The sequence below is a fragment of the Brachyistius frenatus genome, unplaced genomic scaffold (genome assembly GCF_029030835.1).
Source record: "Brachyistius frenatus isolate BFR_SWC_R1_liver_20210118 unplaced genomic scaffold, ASM2903083v1 Contig_29, whole genome shotgun sequence".
In the NCBI taxonomy this organism is placed as follows: domain Eukaryota; kingdom Metazoa; phylum Chordata; class Actinopteri; family Embiotocidae; genus Brachyistius; species Brachyistius frenatus.
The window spans coordinates 1846567-1862306 of NW_027210628.1; the positions used below are offsets into that span (position 1 = coordinate 1846567).

Below are 15740 nucleotides of genomic sequence, written 5' to 3' on the forward strand. Positions count from 1 at the left end.
TCTAGAATAGGTGTGGCCACAGTGAGTGGACCTGAGCGATGTCTCATGGGTTTACCCCCTCGTGCAAGCACCAGTCCTGTAATTACCATATGTGGCCACAGAGCGCGCTGCTGCGGCTGCTCAGCAAATGTTATATATTTAAATCAACTCAAATTGAACAAATTACAATCAGTCTCAGATTGCATTTTCTCAAATATGAGGATTTTTTTAAAATTTTTAAATTTTTTTTGGCCACATATGATAGTACACATTGTAACTTTGGATGATAAATCATATTGTGTATTTTTTTCCACTATTTTATAAATTAAATAATAAATAGATCAAATGATTAAATAAATGTTGCAGCACTAAAAACCTCGGGGCTCCTGTGTTTATATTATTTTGTCCAAACTTAAATAACAGCAGTAATAGACCGTGGTGAGTATGAGTATTATATTAGCTATGTTATATTATAGCCTATTAGTATAATATAGTAGTGGATTTAACATGTAATTCTCCATGTTTCAACTGATATTACTCCATTTTTATTTTTTATTTATTTTTAAATGTTATTTTCAGGTGTTGCAAGTGAGTTCACCTTCCTCCCCTCCCTGACAAAGAGCAGCGCCGCCTCAGACGGTCCAGATCCGGACCCCGGCGCTGGAGCTTTTCGGCGGCTGCGCGCTCCGTGTTTCCCCGCAGACCGAGAACCCCCAGCTGAAGTGACTGGCAGGACTTGTTTACTGGTGGAGAGACTCGCAGAAAGAGAGACGGAAAGAGGGGAACCTGAAGGGAGAGCGACCGCTAAACGGAACGGGAATCCAAGTTTTTTTTTTTTTTTTTTTAACAACTTGACCCGTCTTTTTTTTTTTTTTGGTGTTAAAGTCTTTTTTCTTGTTTGTTTACCTCGTCCTTTTGGGACTATCGGAGACGGGATACTCACTTTACGCGCGCGCGCGCGTGTGTGTGTGTGTGTATGTGTATGTGTGTGTGTTTTTTTTTTTTTTTTTTAATTTTTAACTCCACCGACACTGAAACCTCGTTTGTTTTGGATTAGCTCGCTAACGTTAGCTGTGTTTTTTTTTTTTTCCCCTCCTCCTCCCCAGCAGCTAATCTGAGAGAAGAGACGAGCGGCGTGGTGGGAGAGTTTCCTCACTTCGCAGCAACGTGCAGGTGAAATACGGACATTTTTTTTTTTTTCTTCCCCCCGTCGTTTCCCCCTCCTCGCGGGTGAATGGGGAAAGGAGTAGCGTTTGCCTCCCAAGTTTTCCTGATTTCTTTCTCTGCGTTTTTTTTTTCTCTCCCCCTTTTATGAGTGTTCATTCGTGCGCGGCGCGGTGGTCAGCAGCGGGGGTGAAGGAGTTCAGAGGAAGGTCGTTGTGGGGAAAGCTGCTTGGGTTTTTTTTTTTTTTTTTTCCTGCACGTAGCGGCTCCGAGGAGCTTCCTTCCTGGGATGTGCTCGTGAGAAGATACGAGGAAAACAGGGGGTGGTGGTGGTGGTGGTGGTGGTGGTGGGGGATATAAAGACTTTCTGAGGACGGAGCTGCCAACTCCTGCCGTGTCTCCCAACTTCAGCCCGTGTCTGCAGGAGGACTCGCCGTGTTTGTAAACGCGGTGCAGAAGAAACAGTTTGTTTTCGAAGTGGCTCTTTCTTCACTGACTGCAGCGGTGCGCTACAGAGAAATGAGCCCGGGGCCAGCGCACCTTCTTCGGGGACCTCCCAAATAGCTTCCTGCGTGCGTTACCATTATTATTATTATTATTATTGTTATTATTATTTTCCTCTTAATTCAGCGAAGCACCAAAACCAAACAGATGAACGTGGACTGTCGCCTTCATTTATGGAAAAATGAAGATTTTTACTCGCACATGTGTTGCCAGAACCCAAGATCACGTTATTTAATGGCCTGCATCTTCCCCACACACATCACAAACTTATCTGGGGGGAGATAATCATCCGCTTCTTACCCCCCGCCCCCTCCAGCCCCCGGTTTACAGGGGGGGCAACCTTCAATCAGTTATTGGACCTTAAGTTGTTTACTCTCGAATTAACATTTCATTTTGGAGAACCTTCAAGAGGAGAGCACAACTTATCCTGCCGTCAAAATGAGGCGGCTGACGCTGAAGATGCGAGCACAAATGGTGTTTTTTATCATCTGCACCTGCATTATATGCCAGTGTGGACTAATCAACGGAGAAAGTAAGTATTGCTTTTTGAATCAACGCATGTTTGTCAACCAAGTTACTTTTTTTAAAAATTTATAACTGCTCTAAATGCCACCTAACATACTGCATATACTGATTCACGTTTATCGTGATGTCAAATTTGCGTTACAGCCTTATAAATCGCCTAAAGTATAAATATTTCTCGTGAATATGTTTCCGACTTCAACGGGGTAACAAATAAGACACATTTTAGGTCGCTTGAAGTCCCGAATAATATTATGGGGAAAGAGGAAGAAGCAGGATTATGTTATTGTTTTTATTTTTATTTTTGGCGCATGCTCAGACTCTTGCGCGGCTCCAATTAAGGGGCTTGTAATTTCCGTTGTTGCGTATGCGTGGCCGCGCGCTAATAATTGATATTCCTCCGTAAAGTTATTGAGGAATATGCCCGCCCTCTCGCGCTGCCTCTTAAAGGTACATCTTTTTGTGAGCGGCCTGTGCTGGATGCGTCAGCCCCAGGGCCAGATTAGTCGCTGTAACTGGACGAGGGTGGTCTGCTGCAGCGAGTCTAAACTGGGAGCAGCAGGATCGGCCCTGTGAGCGGAGCTAGGCCTCTCATGGCGACAGACTCGCACCAACAACAACAACAACAACAACACACACACACATGCGCGCGGCGCTGCTGCTGCAGCAGCCTGAATGTAAACAAATTAGCCGCCGACGCTAAGACGTCTCTTCGTGTGGTGGATTAGCCTACATTGCGCTTTTGGCTCCAGATCGGAGCGAGGTGCGGGCGTCTTCCTCACCGGAGGATGCGTGTTGTTCTGTCCCCGTTTGTGTTTTTAATCAATCAATTAGAGGCTTGATTGTAACAATATAACGGCGCGTTATCTTTTAAAGTCCCGTGATGCGTTTGCTAGAAGACACTGAGAGGGCTGGAGGTAACGATCCCGCTCTAAACGGCCTCCTAATGACCTCGTCTTAATAATGATATCAGTGGACCAGGGAGTTGTGTTTATCAGATGGTGCGTTTACTGCAGGCTGCTGTTGGGATATTGTTCAGGATGGCCTGCTTTCAATCGGCGGAATAATGTCAACGAACAGTCAGACACATCTCTATGGGCTGATATACGAAATTTCAGATTGACCACCTATGTCATAGGCAGCAAAATTGACTTAATTTTGTATTAAATGTTTTACCCTATTATAATTCAATTTTCAACTTGATACAGGGATGCTTGATATTGGATTTTCCAACGGTTTTGCCCCCAATGCAGCTACTGATATATGCACATATTCTCTTTATTCATTTGTGTTGTTAAAGGAATGTAACGTTGCTCCTCCTCACACTGACACACTCATTGCAAATAGCACATTTGCTATCCATATGGGACACTTTGACTCTGCTGTTTCTGTTTGTCTGCCCCCCTTCCCCACTCCTCCATGTGATTGCCGTTCACACTCACATAAGTCAAAAGCACCCATATTACTTTAGGTAGATAATACCGTGTTGTGTTGTCTCAGTTTAAATGGACGAATGTCTCTATGTAAAACAAATTCATTGTACAAACAGAATGACGGGAACTCTGTTTTTTTTAGCGGTCTAACCTTTGGTCCACACTTCTCCCTGTAAGACTTATGTTCAGTGTTTTAGATGGTGTGTTGCACAAGCTTATAACGTCTTTCTGTACATGAACAGGTACACCAGTTTAAAATGTGGGAACAAATCACCTTAAAGAAACCATTCATAAAGTGGCGCTTGCTGTTTCTTGTCTTGAATTTAGTAATGACGGTAATTGGTTGTATTACTTAAAAATGTCTCCCAGTGGCCAGGTTCAAAGGAAATAATCTGACTACTCTACACAGGTCATGTATGCAGACAGAACAGAGGCCCCTGAAAGGGAGTCTTATGAGACTGGGCTGCTGGGACCCCTCCTTCCTTTCCTTTTTTCTGTCTCTCAGGGAGTGGGGTACATGTCATTGGCTGCTTCTGGTTCCTCAGTACTCTGGGAAGTGACCATATTTGGAACTTTTGAGATGTTTACGCCAAAGGGGGGGTGGGGTGTAACAACCAAAATACTTGGACTGTTTCATTCTGAATCCACATGCTGCCTGACGTCTCAGCCTCAGCCATGGGAAACGGAGAGGGAGTATTGATATAAAACTGCCGTGGCTGTGATCCGCTGACTGCACTCCACAAAATATAATGACTTTAATTGGACTGTTTGTTATCAGCAAAATGTTTTCTGAAGTAACCGCTGAGCTGTCTCCTGGTCGAACTCGTGAAAAACAGGTTGTGCAACTTGGGAGCCTTTCTCCTTTCAGTCTTGTAAGCGCAGCTTGGTTGGTAGCGTGCATGTGTGTATGCATGCGTTATTACGTATGCTTTCTGCAGTATATATGCTCCTTTAAGCAGCGCTGTCACACAGATCGCCTCATGAATCTCCCTCTCTGACCATCTGAATCCAACGTCCACAGCATTTGTTCAGGAGGAGCAGTCGAATAGTCACTCTGCCTGCTCTGCTGATGGAGAAACATGTGGAGTTATAAAATCAAGGCGAGAAGAGTTGCCCTCCATTTGTGTGAGTTTGTCTGTATCCCATTTGGATACTCAGGCACTCTTCACTGAAGTGCACATTGGCATTTTCTGACAATGCTGTGCATGTTGTGGAATGTCTTTGAAGTGGCCCACCATGTAGGTGCCTGTGTGTGTGTGTGTGTGTGTGTGCGTGCCTGCCTGTGTGTGTGTGTGTGTGTGTGTGTGTGTGTGTGTGTGTGTGTGTGTGTGTGTGTGTGTGTGTGTGTGTGTGTGTGTGTGTGTGTGTGTGTGTGTGTGTGTATATATATATATCGGTATGCTCCCCAGTAACTCTGTGCTGTCTGCAGGATCTCAACTCTCAGCTCCTGACCTGCCCACTTCCGGGCAATGTATGTTTTCTATATATCTATGTGTGTGTGTGTGTTTCGGTGAGAGACTGTGTGTGTCTAGAGGAGGTGGCCATGCATGAGAACAGTGTGTACTCGATCGGCAGGCTCACGAGTGGGCTGCCTGTTAGCACTAGCCCCTGAGCCCTGAGTGGCCCCTTGACCCACCACACATCCAATTCATCAAACAGACAAATTGCATTAGGAGGTGGTCCTGATACATGAAAACAATGAATGAGGTGGAGGTGAAGAATGACACCGTGTAAAGCGGAGTGAGCATCCTCTGCTGAACCATTACTTCATTTCAAGACACGTCGAAGGGAATTATATTCTGTCTGTGTGATGGTTGGCAAACAACAGAGCTGCAATGATTCATGATGGACAGAAAATTAATCGCCAACTATTTTGATAATCGTTTTGAGTCGTTTTTTTAACAAAAAAAAAATGTATTCCAGCTTTTAAATGTGAATATTTTATGTTTCCTTCAGTCCTTCCTGATATAAACACAATATATTTTGGTTGTGGACTGTTTGTTAGGACAAAAAAATACATTTTAGGCTCAACATTTCTCACCAGTTCCTGATATTTTACAGAACCAACAGCTAATTAGTTATTGGAAAATATAATCAACAGATAAATCTTTAATGAAAATAATTATTTGCAGCCATAGTGAACAGAAAAGAAGTAATCAGTCATTTTCGAAAAGATTATTTTATCTATTTATTTGAAAAATCAGATAACAGACTGAAAACAGAGGCACTGTTTGCAAATTAACATTTTTAAAATGTCTGTATTCTGATATGACTATTGTTTTCACACTCAATTGATTGTTTGTGCCAAAATTCAGGAAAATTAGAAAATGCCCATCTTTGTTTCCCAAAGACTAAGGTGATGTCTTCAAACAGTTTTGTCAGATCGACTATAAAATCACAAAGATAATAATTTTACTCTAAAGGAAAGAACATCCTCACATCTGAAAAACTCTCACAAAGGTGTAAAATATAATGAAATCTGTATAATATTGGTTTGACTGTTAATAACCGTTGCAGTGTTTGAAACATTCAGAATGGGTTCTGGATGATTTTCTACTGTAGCGTCGTTGTTCTTCTCTGTTTGCTTCATTATTCGTTTTTAAAAAAAAAAAATTATCTGCTCTTCTCGTGCTTTGCCTTCAGCACACTCTGTACTGTATTTTTAATCGGCTACACGCAGAATCATCTTTAACAATGCAGCCCTACAGCTGATTGCAAATTGCCATTGTATATTTGGGTAGTCCGTGTTCACACAGGCATCAGACAATGGGGGTCATGAACTGAGGCTCCAGCAGCTGTGTATTGCATTGTGTGTGTTGGCCAGGAAGGCAATATGTACTGCAAGAGGAAATTAACTGTTGGGGTGCCTTCCCTAAGTGCTTCCTCCACTGCTCTTATCTTTCCAAGTATCCCATTCAACCTCTCCTTGCCAAATGTTTTTTTTTTTTTTTTTCGTCTTGTTTGCGCTTGTGTGTATGTGCGTCTGTTCCAGGCAGTCTTTTTCAACAGCAGTAAAGTCGTGGATAAAAAAAAAAACACAACCTGACCCGTTGACTCGGGTCGGCCCGTTGACTCGGGTCGGCCGACAAGCAAATTACTACATTTCTGTAGCGTGTTTGCTTGTCTGTTTCGCTTTGTCTGCTTTCAACAAACACTTCAGTGCTATGTTAACATTTTATAATAATGTGAAAAGGCTGAGGATTTTTAATTTCCACCTATTCAATGGCAAAGATGATAATTATTAATGTTTTCAACTAACAGATATAAACCCAGTTAAAGGGGCAGGAGGGAAGTTCTCCCTCAGAAGGGTTTTGACACCAGCATGCTTACTAACTCACACACATTGTTAGACTCTCTTGAAGATTTGAAGTCTAGTTTTGAGGCATAACATGTCAGTTAGGGGGTTACTGATAACTTTAAACCGGTTATTTCCCACATTTCCTCTTACTTGATTTTATTTTTTTTTTTTTTTTTTTAAGTCTATAAACAAGTTTATACCAGTGACGAGCATCTGTTTTGTTGAAGGTTAAACTGTGCAAATAACTTAGTTATTACTGGTAGAAGTATTCAGATGCTTTACCAAAGGAAAAATTTCATTATAACAGAGTCAGAAATACTCCATTACAAGTACAAATCCTGCATAAATAATCCTACTTAAGTAATGGCAACAAAATATATTTAAAATATTAAAGTAAAAGTCTTGGTTTGGTCCCTCTGGTTGGTATATTATTATATGTGACATCAAATTTGTGTGTGAGCAGCATGTTACTGTTGTAACTGCTGCTGGTGGAGCGAGTTTGAACTACTTTGTATCCCAACTGGGACAGCAGATAAGTGTGAGGGGTCGTCAGATGATTACCTGGAGAGGAAAGTGCTGATCCACAAATCTGTTTTCAGTTTGTGGAGTTTTTATCTAAACTAGATTTTTGGTAAGATATCGGATCTTTTCAAGATTTATTAAAATGAAACCATGTGAGAAGTTTAGAGGAAAAAAAAAATTCACTCTTGGGTGGAGCTGTTAATAACTTATAGACATCTGAAATGTGACCCCAACTACACTGCTGTTTGTAATATAGCAGCAGACAAACAGGTTGGAAATTACATTTAGTGGAGTAGAAAGTACAATATTTTCCTCTGAGTGGAAGAATGAAATAGTATCAACTGAAAATACTAAAATAAAACTATTTTTTAAAATTGTACTTGAATATAGTACTTGAGTTAAGGTACTCATTGATTGTGAATGTATATTAAACTTAAAGATAATTTATGCACATTAGTGTCAACTTTAAACAAAGAATATGAAGCCACTTAAAAGATGCAACAAACTCCATACGACAGAAACTTTACATTGTGTACTCTGACCTCAGCTCTAGTTTTCCTATCAGACATCTGGAAGATGAAGAGGAAGCACTCACAATTATAAAACACAAATGATTTGTCTCTCGATTGACAAGCCGTCCTGAGACCGCTGTGAGCAGATGAGTTCCTCCTGTGCAACACAATGTGATTTCAGTCTGAAATATATGCGTCAGTTTAGTGAACAGTTAGAGCTGTTGTTTTTAAACACAGGGCTGAGCTGATGCCCTCCTCTCCAGCTCCCATTCCTAGATAGAGCACTGTGACTGTTTATGTAAACCTCTGCTCACTGCACAGAAATGTGGTCCAGTTGGGAGGGGAAGGATGGGGTGCGGGAAACACACACACACACACACACACACACACACACACACACACACACACACACACACACACACACACACACACACACACACACACACAGACTAACACACAGACAGGGCCGTTACGCCATGCTGCAACAATCTGATTTGATAGTCCTTGTTGCTGTTTGAATCTGCCCTATTTTAACCGTTGGTGACTTCACACTGTAAAATCCACGTTGAGCCGGCCCTGTAATGCCGGGATCAACACGGGGATCTTTTGGGGGTATTTTGCAGGCCGGACCAGAAACGGTCTGAGGTCACGGCTGTTGTCATTTCCCAGCAAAAAAAAAAATGCAGCTTTCTGCAAAGATGCTGTCCAAAACTGATCAAGTTAAAATGTCCATCTTGGTCTTGTGAAAAATTTTACTTTTCCAAAATATCTACACATACTCTATGTAGTTATGCAATCCAGGATGAAAACATATACACATCTAGAATGTCTCTGTACTGTTGCTGCTGGAAAGCTGTGCCAGAGGACTGAGCAACTCTACAGGGCGTGTGGTAGATGAATCTAGAGTCTTTGTAAGTCATTGGTGAAGACGGTGCTTTGAAAACACCGCTTGAGTTTTTTTTAACAGATCTTTAGAATACATTATATAGGATGAAGTAATAAAATATACTCTACGCTGATGTAGATAATAAAGTTCAAATGAAATGTGTCAGCTGTGCCATGAAGACTTGGTGATTTATATTTAATTTCATAACTCTCTTGTAGTAATTACACGGTTTGAACACTAATTACCATTAAAATTATGATTATTCTGCCTTTCAGCCAAATATATGCTGTTAATTAATTGAATTTCATAAAAATAGACCTTTCTTTCTATTTTCTTTCAACACGGGCTTCACCAGTGTTGCGAAAACTCAGGGGATGTCTGCATTTTTTTGCATAGCACTGTATGAGCGCAACGATAGATGCTCTCTTTGTATCTATATCATGTGTCTGAGTGTGTGAGGGCACTGGGTGCACGGGTGCATGTGTGTTTGTTGGGCTCAAGAGGCTGTCTTAACTGAACCTGCTGGGTGAAATTTATTTTGAGGATTGTCATATGACTGAGAGGTGGACCTTTGACACACTGCCCAGTGAGCCCGTTAGCAGTTAATTACAACCACACACACACACACACACACACACACACACACACGCGCGCATGCATGCACACATACACGGGGACAATATTGATCACTGAACTGAAGAATGGACCGATTCAAGCTGTAAAATAAGGGAATATTGGCTACAGATGATGAATACGTCATGTAGAAATCAATCAGGGACATTAGCTGATTGAACAGTAAATAATTCACACATTATGTTTTTATAATTTCAAGCAACTGTCACACAGTTTCAGCCACGCTTTTTTATTAACAGCTTGTAGGTTTGTTAAATCTGGTCAAATTAGAGAAATTAATAAATGTACTAATCAGCAGGCATTTCTACATAAAGCAATTCAATGAATGAGCCTAGCTTCACATAGCAATGCATAATGGGCACCTGGAAAATTTAGTTTGAAAGTCAGGAAAAATGCATGAAACACAGGGAGAGAAATGACCCTGTATAAAAATGTAGCATATATAGTTTAATGTATTACATATTTTTTTATGCAGCTAAATGTGACAGGTGAAATATGAATGCACCATAGCAAATCCCCCCCCCCCCTCCCACACACACACACACACACGCCGGCCCCCCCTCCTGTGGCCGTGCCTTGCCACTCGTGGCTGTATTTCTTACCCTGAAGCTCCGTCTCTACTCTCTTTCGCCCTCCCACCTTCATTGGCTTCTACGTTCAGCGGTAAGAGGGTTCACTGTCATCTACTGATTTGTTTTTCTTTTACACTGCAGATGCGCACAGCCTGCGGACCTGCCTTCCACTAACACACACACACACACACACACACACACACACACACACACACACACACACACACACACGCACAAACACACATACCCACCTGCTAATCCCGCTCTATGGTGTGGGAAAGCCTCCTCTTTCAAACCTCTTAAAGGTGTGAACACCATCCATCTGACACCTCTCTCCCTCCACGTTTTTGTTTTCTCTCTTCTCATTAAGCCTGCTTGCTCCAGCTGGGCCTAAATGATGCTCAACATGTACACCTGCACATCGTGAACAACAGCACCCAGTCACATGGCCCTCTCTGATTATGTTGTATTTGCTGCGCTGTGTGTCTGTATGTGTTTGTGCATCTTTTTATGAGCACTCATGCTTGTACATGTAATGCGTTCAGCGACTGTGTGTGTTTGTGGGGTGTGTGTGTGTGTGTGTGTGTGTGTGTGTGTGTGTGTGTGTGTGTGTGTGTGTGTGTGTGTGTGTGGGGGGGGGGTCTGTTTTTGTCCTGATGAACTAGAATGAGATAGGTTACTATGGTGACAGCACTGGCTGTGCTGGCAGTTGGCTTCAGCGCTCCCCCACCTCCCCTGTCTAAAGACACTTCTAGCCTCACTGCACTTAATGCATTTCTCTATTTTAGTGTGTGATGAATAATCAGTTTTGTCTTAAAGACTGCCTCCTGTGAGAATCCACTTCTTAACCTTGTCCACGTGGTGTTTTTTTTTTATTTTTTTAATATGCTACACGACACAATGAGCAAAATAAGCAGTAAACACCACCGATTCAGACAGCCAGGGTTTCATACATCACACACCTAACGAACCAACCATGTCAACTTGCATGGTAGAGCTTTTTATATCATCAAACTGTCAGTTGGAGCTGCAGGTGAATGGCGAAGGGGTGAGTGGAAGCAGGAACTACTAACATATAGATCCACATGTACTGAATCAAGGCTATGGTTTTATGTAAGCCACTTTAAGGCATTAGGGTGTTTTTTATTTTTAGAAAATAAAATGGATAAATAAAATGTATTTTAATGTTTATAAAATAAATATATAATTTTGATGGACAGATGAGTATGTAGGGGTTTAATCAATGCCCGGAGGCGATCTTTAATGTTGTCTATTGAGCTGCTGTTGATTGATTTTATTGAATGTTGCTACTTGCAGTACAAATGTGTCTTGATTGTCCCTTGTTTGACCCCAGATAGGTGTCCTCTATTAACAAACCCTAATCTGTCGTGATTGTTTTCCTGTGTAATAAAAATCAGCCTTAACACCTGTAATCAAGTCAAGACCTCTCGCCAATCAGCCTGTAGTTAGTGGGAGTAACCCACCAACAGTCTGTCAATAACTGGTGAGAGGCAGAGTCCAGCTCCACTGTACTGCTCGAATCTCTCTACACTAACTGCAGTAACTGAAGTGATTTTATTGATTCACATACTTGTGACCTGTGGTTTACTCATCAATTTTGCATGGTCAGTGCTTACTAATCACAGACACCCACGGTTGTCCTGCTCGAGACTGCAGCCTTCCTCATATCCTCCAACAACTTATAGCGCACACACACACACACACACACACACACACACACACACACACACACACTCATCACTGCATCCTCACCAGCAGATAGAAGGAGATGGAAACCACCTGCCCCACCTACAGAAGGGGTACAAAGCTCCCTCCTTCTCAGACCTACTGTAGTTTCAGTCCACCTCTGCACCACTTCACTCACTGCAGCCATAAAACCAGAGTGAGAGTCTGGCCATGCCTCACAAAACCACTAGCCAGGCAGTAAATGTAATCTTTTCATTACAGAACACATGCTTGTATTATTTTATTAGGGCTTTTTTTTTTTTAAATTAACTGTTAACTGGTATGTTTCTGCATTTCAGCTGTGAAGACAAATTTGATCTGCTGACCAGCAACCTTTCGTTAATCCTTGGCAGTCACACATGTAATAATAAAGCCACTAAGCCCAGTACACACCAGTGGCTGAGGGCAGCTTTTGTCAAACATGGAAAAAAAAGTTAGAGCTAATAACTTGAGCTCACTCAGATTTGCACCAGATCAATCAACCAGCTATGAGGAGTGTATAGATGATTACATGACTCATTGCTGCTCACAATTGCATGATACTTAAAACTATATGCATTTTAGATATAAAATGATTCATAACTCTGCATCTGTATTTCCAGTTTTGAAAATCATTAGCAATAACCAACATGCAGGGCTGTTAAAATCATTCTTAGACAAGAAAATGAGAAACTCTCTGAACTACAAGGCATGTGAAATCAATTTCAGGTTAGAACAACACTGAACAAAACAATCAGCATGATTGTACAAAATTCTGCATTTGATTTAACACTGACTAACTATCATATTGTTGGTCACTAAAATAGTTCTAAAATAGGAACAATATTTAATATACTGAGAAAGTTTTATGAATAAATGTACTGGTGTGATATCCATCCATCTGCTGTGTGTGTGTGTGTGTGTGTGTGTGTGTGTGTGTGTGTGTGTGTGAGAGAGAGAGAGAGAGAGAGAGAGAGAGAGAGAGAAATAACAACAACAACATAGGGAGGGGTATTTGTCCATAGTCAAAACCCCAGGTCTGAGTGTTTATTGATCATGTTTGCAGTACACTGCTGCTTCATGTGCAGTCATATCAGATCAATAAGAAACTGGTGTTCAAAGGCGGAGGGTGGTGAAAACACATTTCTGCAGATTTATGGCACGATTGTGGTTTGGTGAATGGAAGGAGGCTCCAGGTCCAGGCCTGAGCAATGGAAAAGGTGGAGGGAGGGAGAGATATGGAAAGAAGGAAGCAGGGCGGCTGTGTGTGTGTGTGTGTGTGTGTGTGTGTGTGTGTGTGTGTGTGTGTGTGTGTGTGTGTGTGTGTGTGTGTGTGTGTGTGTGTGTGTGTGTGTGTGTGTCCTGCAGCAGCCAGTGAGGGCTGGTGGTCTAACAGTGCAGACAAACGGGCCATTAAACTGACCTGGCCCCTCTGCTCTCCATCCCTCCAGCCTCCGCTTCTCCTTCTTTTCCATCTTAGTTTGTCAACTCCCCAAACATCAAATCCCTCTGTCTGTCTCGCTGTTTGCTCAAACTCTGCCTTCGTTTTCCTTTTCTTTCCTTCTTGCTTTCACATCTCCCCGGCTTGTTAATTTGTCTCCTCACTCCTCTCTATAGTCTGAGGCTCACATGCAGACACATTCATACGTACACAAACAAACAATCCGAGTTCAATTTCAAGGCAGTTAGATTCAAATGATTTCCTCCTTTCTGGGTGTTTTCTGTACTTGCATCAAGTGTTGGATTCAGGTGCTTGCTCGGAGTTGGCGGCCATGCAGCAATCCGGTCAAATCGATAGGATTTGCCATGCTCGGGATGAGCTCACTCATCCATTCCCCACACAGGGAATACCTCTAAACCGCAAAACTGTTAGAGCCGGATAGTAAAACTACAACATTTAGAAAAAGGCATGTTACCATGTGGAGACACAGCAAGGGCAGCAGTTTAACCACAATGACTGTACTTTTCTTTTCTTGCCCGAGTACGTCTAAACCTTCATTCTTTCTTAATGCCGAGTGGATAAATCACAAACTTCAGTCCTACAGGAAGCCGGTTAAGATCCGAAATGTAGCGCCACAGCCACTTTTCAACCATAGAGGCGGGCAGATCTGGAAGAAGAAAGCTAGCCATACGGGATGGAAGGAGCAGATTTGGCAGAGCCATCAGGCAGGCGTAGCTCCTCCAGCCTCATGTGTAGCTCTGGTTATGTGGGTCGCAGCGTTGGTGGGGCCGGGCCCTGCAGCTGCTGCCGTGTGGCTGCAAGTCAAGCAGGGTAACCGAGCCCTGGCTGCCTCCCTCTTGGGTCGAGGCTCACCACACCAAGACGCTGCGCTGTGCTCCGCTCGCTAACGTGGGAAGATGAAAAGGAACATCAGATGTTTTTTGTATTACTCACTCTCTCTCTCTCTCTGTGTGTGTGTGTGTGTGTGTGTGTGTGTGTGTGTGTGTGTGTGTGTGTGTGTGTGTCTGTGTCTGTCTGTCTGTGTCTGTGTCTGTCTGTCTGTCTTGTACTGTATCTTCAGCAGAGTCCAGCCTGCAGTTGATTACCTGCTCCTGTTTCACGGTCCTCTGTCTGTCTACTCCAAAATGCTTGACTATGTCAGGAATGCCCTCCTCCCTCCCCTCCCCCCTCCAAACATGCTTTTTTATTTGTTTGGAGCACCACCTGGTTTTTGCTATTTTTGTGAGGCGTGGCCAGAATATTTTGGATTTTTGTTTTCCGGCTTGTGTATTACCAGCTGTCCAATTATTTTCTAGACACGCTGGTTGCAATTGTGTCATGGAAATAAAGGGAAAAGACTGAATGGATAAGTGCATTACAGTCATAACAGGTATTATGTTATTATGCAGATACAGCTGGCATCAGTGGCCCTGTGTTTTAAATTCCTTGACAGTATTTCCTTCTCAACAGTCTGAATGGCACTAGGAGAAGGAGAAACGGAGAAAAGGCTGGGAATCAAGTGTGAAGTTAAAAGGCACTAGTTTATTCTGTTTGGGAATATATATATCCATTTGATCAGGTAATGGCCTATGATAAGTTATACATGCTGTCACGTGTTCATTGGAAATGGGTACTTTTATTGTGAAACCCCAGGAAAGGAATAAACTGTTCGATTGAATGAAGTTTATGGTGCACATGGCGATAAAGAAGTTGTTGAAAATCTTGAAACGTTTGTTTTCTTCTGGAGTAACATGAAGAACTGGGCAGTAAGGAAAAAGCTCAAAGACACAATCCAAAGACAAATACAAATAACTTTTTTTTTTTGTACAACAAGGCAACAGTATATTGAAGGTATACATCAGACTGGCACATCCGGAAACTTTGGCTTGCAACACGTCCCTGTGCCCTTTCTTTTTTTTTTGGGGGGGGGGGACAGTAGCCACAGATTATGGTACAAAACCAAACAATTAGAACACCACCAGAATTAAATTAGTTTATAATTGACCCAAAGACACTGTTTTTATTTTTTTTTTTAAATTTACTATCAGTAAATACATGTCTCCTCTGAACACGCTAAATAGATGAAACATTTTAATTTGATCCCTGTTCACTAGTGTCTCTTCAGTCTCCCGGCTGGTATGAAGCTATTGCCACAATGCCACTCAATGGCCAGAGGTGTCGGGCCCAGACGTCTCTTTTTAACGTTCTGGGTCTCCAGGGAAGCAAATTACGAGCGAAATATTGAAGTGCTCAGTCCTGCTCTATGAACAGTATTCTAGCGAACATTAGCATTCTGCTGTGACAACTGACGGAGGTACATTTGAACCCACAGCGTCCAGTTGTCTTCCCTTCGTATAATACCATAAAGAGCTGTAAAGCGGGGATCTTTTTAAGGAAATAGCAGAGCAAGCAATTGTTTTTATTATTGTTGGTGTATCTAACTTCACAGCCACTCATCGGCATATCTTGACAAATGGTTAGTTTAAAGTAGATAGAAGTGTGGAGAAAAGTCTCAACTTCTTTCGGTTCGCTGTTGCGAGCCTGCTCTG

General features: G+C 42.2%; 1 protein-coding gene across 1 annotated transcript in view; it reads left to right on the plus strand.

Moving 5' to 3' along the window:
- The first annotated feature begins 1486 nt into the window (after positions 1 to 1486).
- Positions 1487 to 15740, plus strand: part of insrb (insulin receptor b) — a 78268-nt gene continuing 64014 nt past the window's right edge. Inside the window, exon 1 of the mRNA XM_069699104.1 lies at positions 1487 to 2179. Coding sequence (XP_069555205.1) covers positions 2086 to 2179 — 94 coding nt within the window. The 5' untranslated portion in view covers positions 1487 to 2085. The remainder of the gene's footprint in view (positions 2180 to 15740) is intronic.